Source organism: Poromitra crassiceps (assembly GCF_964638095.1).
Source record: "Poromitra crassiceps genome assembly, chromosome: 14".
NCBI lineage: Eukaryota > Metazoa > Chordata > Actinopteri > Beryciformes > Melamphaidae > Poromitra > Poromitra crassiceps.
The window spans coordinates 24,298,510-24,307,402 of NC_139633.1; the positions used below are offsets into that span (position 1 = coordinate 24,298,510).

General features: G+C 44.7%; 1 protein-coding gene across 1 annotated transcript; it reads right to left on the reverse strand.

Annotated features, from left to right (window-relative positions):
• Positions 1–289: 289 nt before the first annotated feature.
• On the reverse strand, positions 290–4,078 carry LOC310789089 (G-protein coupled receptor 26-like; the record flags this gene model as incomplete). Its single annotated transcript, XM_083650686.1, has 3 exons — positions 290–584; positions 1,772–1,885; positions 3,408–4,078. 3 exons carry the CDS (start codon positions 4,076–4,078, stop codon positions 290–292), a joined length of 1,080 nt encoding a protein of 359 aa, XP_083506812.1.
• Positions 4,079–8,893: the final 4,815 nt, after the last annotated feature.

Genomic DNA, 8,893 nt, shown 5'->3' on the forward strand with positions numbered 1-8,893 from the left:
AATCGGGAAATCAGTGATACCCAGCCCTATACAATACAGTAATACAGTAACAGCTCCGTTCAGTCTGATGTTACACCATCACTGACGGGTCAGTCCACTGGAAAACCATTACAACATTATAAACCCCATACGCTCAAAATGACAATAATTTAAGTTACTTGTGTGTCCCCTATTCTCTTCATAAGTATCATGTTGGGTGTTTAACTCCAACCTAAGATTTCAGTTTGAATCCAAGATGCCTGCAGCTCAGTATGATACCTCAGAGTCTCTACAAGAGGACTGGTGACCTTCACGGGACCAATGGCTTGTTGACCGGTGGTTGGGTGTTGGTGTTGGTGTTGGTGTTGGCGTTGGCGGTGGAGTTGAGCTCGCTCCTCCCCGCACCGTTCTCCACCCTGCGGGAGGAGGAGTTGAGCGGGCTCCTCTTCAGAACCTTGTTAGCCAGGTGGCAGCAGGTCTTCATGTACTGGTGCCGCAGGAGGGAGTAGACAAACGGGTCGCTGGCTGCCTTGCTGTAGGCCAAACATTTGGACAGCACACCCCAGTGAGGGCTTATGGGCCCTGGGCAGAAGAGCTCTACAATTCTGAAAGAGGCATACATACCATAATCAAAAATCAGCAGTTGGGCCACTTCATAGATCAGTGTCACTGGAGTGGAAAACATCAAAGAAAATGAAACCCCCCAAGTCCTACAATATGTTGAAAATGTCAATACAGTATTTCACTTCACTGAAATGCCATCGCCCTGTTGGGGGATGTGAACTCATGGTTATATCATTTGTGCTGCTTTTGGATTCCTTGTTGATTCCAATTATTTGACAGAAGAAAGACAATACGATCGAAGTCACCGACACTTGTTTTGGTCATTGTGAACACAATTAGTAGTAGCCAAGACAACGTAAAACAACAGGGGCATGTCCTCTCAGCAATTTGGCTTGTTCGTTAGTCTGGTTTCCTCTGGCTCTAGCATCCCCCACAGATTCACCATCACACAACTTCTGACGTGCTTTCTATTTCCCTGTCACAATTCCAGCAGCTGGTGACACAGCTTATTACCGCTGCTACTTATCATGCACCTTGTACATATTTTGTTAAACGGCAAACTTTTAGGCTACCTCACCTGGTTGTCAAGTCTGTTTATATCAGTTAATACTGTCTATATCTTTATTTGTTAATATCTGTGAATCTTTTTATCTAATTTCCTTATATCTCGTATATTTCTTCTTATCACATGTTACTTGAGCGCCGATCGCACCAAGTCAATTGCTTTGTATGTGAAAACATACCTTGGTGAATAAAATAATTCTGATTCGGAATGATAGTAATGCGGGTCAACAATACGGTCTCTGATTCATTCACATATCCTCATTCTCTTTTGTTTGTTTGTTAGTTTCTTTCTTTCTCGCTCGCTCGCTCATCTGCCCCAGTTGTGATGTCCCAGTAACAAGGAGTGGAGGTGTTTGTAGAACTAACAAGGGATCTCATTATGATGAGGTTGAGGAAGCAGCTAAAAATATTAGCAGATGGTGACTGGTGAGATGGGATTGGAAATATGTATCAACATTATTTGGGAGTCAATCAATGCTGCTCATACCCCCACTAATATCCACAAAAAGATACATGAAAATGAACAATAACTCTCCTCAGTTTGTTATTTAAACTAGATGAAAAGCCAGTGCAGAATCCAATTTGTTGTCCACCGCTCCAACTTCCTGCATTCACATGTGCTCATCTCGCCTCCACACACAAAGTGCTGTGCATCTCTGCTCACCTTGTGACGATATAGGGGGTGAAGCACACCACAAAGGTGCCGATGAAGGTGCTGATCTTCTTGGTGGCCCTTTGCCTCCTCCGCTTCTGTTCGTCCAGGCATTTCTGCCGCACACTGCCAAAGCACACAGGTACTGTTATCTACCCAGGAGGCACCATCAGACGCATGCATCATGAAACCCATGCAGACACTGAGAGAGGATGTAAGATGAAAAATAAAAGGTGCACTGGGCACTATTCGCTGTGAGAGTCAGGTTGGAAAATGCAAATATCAATTGTGTTAATTGGGGGGGATGCAACGTTTAGTGTAATGGTTTAATTGACTAGATGAGGAGGACAGTCGCTGACCTTCATGAAACTACTGTAATGGACTGACGTGCTGCATATGTATATAAACAATCACTATCACTTTAAATTCACATGCAACTTTTGAATTCGTACTATATGTGGAGGAATGTCCCTGGAAGATCCATAAAATGTTGCCTACTGTAGGCTTTATATTTTGAATTAGTTGACAGCCAGGCAGCAAGTTCGGGCTTGGACAGATGAAGCCTATGAGGAAGTGATAAAAGCTGTAGTTCCTTGAATGGCCACTTGAGGCTGGCTCCAAAAGGGAGTCTTTCCCCGTTCACCCCCATGTTAAATGCTTGACTTTAACAACAGGATTAAACAGGTTTACAGCCTGGAAGTAGTTTTGGCCTATATAGCTAATTTCACATTTCATGAGTGTAGGGGGGGGGGGGGGGTGGTCTTAGTTTTTTATAACTCACCCGTTCAGAGTAAAATAGATGATGGAGAAGAAAAGACTATTTTGGGCGTGATTGACAGGTCGCCTGTCCAGTGATCGCACAGCTGGGGCCGGTTGCACAAAGCAAGCACCTTAAGTTAATATTTCCCTTAGAGTCCGAGTTAAGGTGTCCATAAAATAAAATCAGTTGCGTGAGTGTTAACTTAACTTAACTTAAGCTTTGTGCAACCGGCCCCTGATCTTGTGCCGTCTTGCGCGAGCTGTGCCAGAACCAAGATGGTGACTGTCCCCTCCCTTGCAGCACCCCCTAATGAAAAATTGTTCCTGCGTGCCAGAACCAAGATGGCAGCGGCCAAAACACCTCCAAAAGGGCTTCAAAATGTGAGTCCAGAAACGAATGGGTGACGTCACGGTCCATAGTTTTTTATAGGGTCTATGTTGACAGCCCATTTTTTTGAAAGAATACAAGACAAAAGGAGAGAAACCTCTGCTGGGTTTAATCCTAGGACTTCATCATCACCATCATCGGACATCCACCATGCTCTTGACGTTCGAAATGAATGCACTAGTAAGAGTTGTATGTAAGCAAGGCAACTTGACTGGCATTATTGATATTTGTGTCTCCAGCACACTCACATAAAGCCTGTAGTCTTCGTTAGAGCCAGCAATTTAAGAGTTAACCTGCTAGCTGGCACTCTTAATGAAAAACGTTCCTTAGGAATGCATGCGTGCGTAACACACTGGACCAAAGCTGTGGTGCTGAAATGAACACATCGATGCAGGAAATGGGGATTTGCTAGAGTCAGGCATGTGCAAACATTTTAAGTATGGAATAGCCTAACATATACAAATGGATTCAAAGCCTGAATGAACTTTAATGATTCTTTACCTGGGGTGAATGTCCACGAGCAGCACCAGCGTCTGCATAGTGATCACGTCGATGCGTTTGCAGTGGAACCTAGCAACTTTCAGCACTTTCAGATACGTGACACACAACACGACCAGTGTGAGGAGGAAAGTGAGCGAGTGCCAAACCACGGTGAAAATGATAAACTGCGTCCCGGCGCCGTTCGCTCTGACATGGCACAGCGTGCAGGACGCGTAAAGCTGGTGGTACCCGACCCAGGAGCGGCAGGTGGCCACGACGGAGAAGCAAAGTGAGTGTATCCACGTGTATGCCAGCGCTATCACCGCATCTCGGTGCCGTATTCTCGAGTGATAGCTGAGCGGGAACACCACCGCCACCCATCTATCGACGCTCAGAGCTGCCATGGTGAGCATGGAGTTCGTGGTGAGAAAAGTGTCTAGGAAACCCACAATCTGACAGAAGCCGCTGCCTCCGGCGTGGCCCTTGGTGATGAGCCCAGCCAGAGTTAGTGGCATGTTGGACACGCTTAGCAACAGGTTGCAGAACGTCAGGTTGAGAATAAAAAGCCCGGGGACCTGTTTCCGGATCTCCGGGTTGTACAGAAAGCAGATCAGCACCACCACGTTGGACAGCAACGACACGACAATAATCCCCAAAAGCAGCACGGAAGCAGCTATGTCCGCTGCATGCATGGTGCGGTGCTTGCGTGCCGCTCAAATATCCAGACTTTTGACGAGTGCATCCACAGTCCTGATGCGAATTGTCATCGTGAGTTCCAGTTACAGCATCTATAGGTCCAATACATTGCCATGCTCACCCAGGCTCGAAATATATCTTCAACTAACGCATCCTCCACACTCAGCTTCCACGATTAGGTCGCAAGAAATTCATATGCTCGCCTGAATATTAAATGCATTTTTTTAACTGAGTTTCGTGCGGTAGTCTTCCAGCAGCGCTCCTGCCACTGGTCGCAAAGGGAATCTTGGCTGCGCAATTGCGCATTGAATTGATGGACAGCCTTGAAAACGCACATGAAAGTGCTTCAAGCTTTCGCTCTCTGGACCTGCTTATATTGTCTAAAGTTTAGACCTCCGGCCGGCGACACTCTAAACTACGTTTATGCTTGTGCACCTTCAAAAATAGTTTTTTGTGTAATAATAGCCTATAGGAACGGACGCACGATTGCGTGGTTGGAGGTGAGACTATGTCATAAACGTCATGCTGAACTACATAGTTTTATTTTGGTAATAATGCAAATGGGATAGGCTTTTGACATAGGTCTAGTTCATATCAACATTATGAATATTAAAACCCTATAGGCGTACTACTTAATATGCAACAGATGTGCAGTTAGACTGTTGTTTTTGCATCAGCACTTTGGATAAATTGCTTCCGTAGACAAATTAATCTTCCCCATAACCGAGCATTCATTAAAATTCCTTATAGCAGCAATAAAGCAGTATTCAGTTTATTCAATTGCTCAGAATTATTGCACATAGGCTACATCTGTGTGATAGAAATATAAATCCTCCGCTTAATCAGTGAGAGCCTCAAAAGCACATCTTTTTACAGTTAGTGCTGCTCGACTCGATCCCTACCCAGATGCAGCAGCATACAGCTGTACTGTCTCCTCCAGCATACAACACATTGTGTTTACAGCCTCCAGCCGTGCCAGGGAAGGCTCTATTGTGTTTGCAACGGCCCATGACCTAAAAATATGCTGATTCTCTCTCTCTCTCTCTCTCTCTCTCTCTGACTGTGTGTGGGGGCAGGGGGTGGGCGTTGAGGCAGCAGTATTAGTCAATCAGTGTATAGACTGTAAGTGTGTGCATTGTGCATGATTGAGCATAATAACCAGCTTTGCTGTCATTTCAGCATTAGCGCACAGAAGGGGAAAGGTCCGAACGGGTCATTAGGTCATATGATAATGAAAAGCAGCCAGTGTGCTTATGATAGTGGTTCATTGCTCATAAACCTTAACCTTGCTTTCAGCTAAACAAACTCGTACTGATTCCAAAGCTTAAAGACCCCCTCCAGTCCGTTTTTCCTAAATGTAGCCTATATAGTAGTATAGTAGTAGTAAGTGAAAAAATATTTCAAATTGTGATACAAGCATGAAAGTTGGCATGAATACTCTCTATAGGTAACTCTTCAAATATGGCCGATTGGCCATTTGAAAATCCAATATGGCGACCATTTTTCAAGATGGCCATTAAAATATCCAAGAAAATACAGATGTTTCCCTATAAAACCTAGACTATTCACTAGACTTTGCTCAAACTTGGCAATTTCTTATGGTTATGCACAAGATGGTTGGTCAAGGTCATGGTCAAGGTCAAACTTTGCCTATTGTGACCTTGTTTAGTTCTGAGTCGACCGATTACTGACTTTTCCTTTACTATCGACCCGATTTTGATTTCAATAGTGATTAGAAGTTGACACAAATTTATTCTTGCTGTTAAAGCTTGTTAGCATTCACATCCACAGAGTTATGTGCAGACAAGTCCTGATCTGAAGCATTTGCATCTACCTTTGCAGTCCTTGCATGGACACTTCGTCAACTCCTGGCAACTTGCTGCAATTGGTGCAAGAGTTGTCCAACAAATTTGCCATGAATCTCCATCTTTTGTCCATCCATAGTCAGCAGGGGACTTTATGTCTGGCTGAGGGTCCATTGCTTGAGCCCAGATAATTCCTGCCTGATAGGCTGCACGCTTGACATGTTCTTTAAGGGCTGCCTGTGTCGGTGGAATTGACTCATATGTCCTTTGCTTGCATGCAAATAGATCAAGCCTTTCAAGGACTTGGATGTCTTCATCATCCACTGTTACTGGGTACCGACTCAGCTTGGCAAAGGTCCTGCCAACTTCACCAAACACATTCCACGTCTGCCATGCCCACTTTTTGCCCTTTCCACGAAAGGCCGAGACGACATCACATCCAGTGAAGGCGTGAAAGAACAGTAACGCACTTGATTTCTCGGGCCCCATGGCAGACACTACATCCTGGATAGGAATGCATCTGGCTTTGGCTCCTTGGCCATACGCGACCAAAAAGACCAAGTTCCTTTAGGGAAGAGAAGACAGATACAGCTATGACAGCTACATCTGTGTCATTGGCCTTAACTCATTGAGTGCCAGCCACTTTTGGAGAACGGACGCTCCCAGTGCCAGAGTTTCAGAGCGTTTTCAGTGATTTCTCGAGGCCCACAGAATATTGTGTGATATTACTATGTAAACACCGAACACGCACAAAGAACGAGGAGACTCTATTGTATCATCAGCAAAAAAAAGTTTATTGATACCATTTTCCGTTCTTTAGTTATCAGCCGGAGAAGATAGGTTGTTTTCAGCAAAAACAGACGTTTCAAATTAGAAGCTGAGATAATCAGCCTTTTGTGAAATGAAGCATTTCAAGCACATTCACTGACTCTGAAGCTAATATTTTCTGATGTAGTGACGTGGTGTAGTTGTGTGGTGCCCTGCGTGCCCCACCCCCCTCCCCCCCCCCTCAGCTGCAAACTCCTCCCCACACTAACACACAGCCTAACACGCACCCAGCGTCTATTTTCGGAGCGCTCCGTTTTTGTGCGCCGGCTCCCAGCGCGACACCGAAAAGCCAAACCGGACTGCTGAGAATGGTTTGGCCCTTCGGCGTCGGGTGCTGCTTTTCTGGCGGCTAATCGTGTGGAGAAACTATGCAGCAGAGACAGAGGGGCTCAGTTGTGGGCGCGGATTGACTGCTGTTCGCAGCTAACGTTAGCTCCAGCCAGAGCAATCTATACGGCTCTGGCTCCAGCATCGGTTTCCGTTTCATCAGGGGGCTTCTTCTGCTGTTTTTCCTCACCTTTCTCTAATCTGGAGAGCACTGTCGCCACCTAATGGGTCCGTAAAATAGGTTATACACCTTCAATAGCTCCAATATTTGTACAGGAGATGCATGAGGCTTTGATCCACGTCCCACCGTCAAAAAACGCATTTGACGCCGATCGACGTCATTGGCACTCAACGTTACTATTTGATTTGACGCTGATCGACGTCATTGGCACTCAATGAGTTAATGATCACTGCTTTGTACCTTTCCAAAACGGCATTTGTGGTATGTACAAAGAGTCTCGTGTCCGCCTCTTCACGTCGACATGGGGATACTCCTGAAAGGCCCCTTGCCTTGTTACAGACAGCATCCTCACCCTTTGTCACAATGATACTGCTAGCATTGTCCATGCCTTCAATTGTGTCTGCAAGGAACAGGAACAACTCTGTCTTGTTAATGTCATCCCTCAAGAAGCTTTTCCAGTTGTTTGGAGTTCTACTCGTTCCTTCAACCCTTCTCCTGACACCTTTCCCTCGCTTGGATCTTGTCTCACACTTAAGACTGTCTTTCTTGTAGAGGTCAAACACACAACATCAACCCTCCTGTAGATGGCACAGTAAGACTCCAGCTTGGTACGGATCTCTTCACTAGCATAGTCATCAAACGTCTTTGATGTACGTGGAGGCAGTGCATTGATCAATGCTGAGCCATCAATGACTATGACTTCTGCCTTAGGTTCTGAGTCTGATGGAGGGACCTCTGCTTCCAGTATGTTGACCAGCCGAGACTTCTGACAGGAATGCAGCCTACCATTGTCACTCAGTGATGCTGGAGCAAACTGATTCTCATGTTGGAAGAATTCTTCCAGGTCACATTGTCTACTTTGACATGAAATGAAGAGCCTTGAAAAGAGCTGACAGTGCTCCTTCAATTATGACACCTTCTCCTTTGAACGGTTGGGCAATGGAAGAGGCTTGAAGAATGCAGTGTTATTCTTCTTGATGGGCTTATAGAGGGACTGTTAAGCAGAATTTGGGACACTAAGATACTGAGAAAAAAGGCTATTATTTATCATGCTCTGACGTTATGCTGAGTATCATTAGCGGAAACTGGACCCCATGCCGAGTCTCACGGCAGCGGTGTCACCAGCGTGCCCTGGTAGTGTGCTGACACCAACTCTATTCTAGCATACGATAAGTTTACATTTAATGAATGATAACATAAGAAGATGAAGATGAAAATTAATCACCAATACCACATCAAACTGTATTCCGAAAGCCATACAAATAGTCAAATATGTTTTAAAACATTTCAGAATTATTTTCATTGGCATTAATGTGCATCAAGCATGTATAAAATACCAAAATATGTCAAAGGATAAACCATTTAATTTCCAACCACAGGTATTACATGCAAAAGTACGTTTTTATGGAATATTTTGGTGGCCATCTTGAAAAAACGGCCGCCATCTTGGATTTTCAAATGGCCAATCGGGTAGATTTGAAGAGTCACCTATATAGAATATGTGTGCCAATTTTCATGCTTGTATCATAATTTGAAATATTTGGGGTGATATTTGCAATTATCTGCTCTACTAATAACTGTTGGCTGGTGTTATACGAAAACACACATGCGCGCGCACTGTATTTACGTTTACGCACGTCATCATTCAACCTGATCCCCAATTTTTTTTT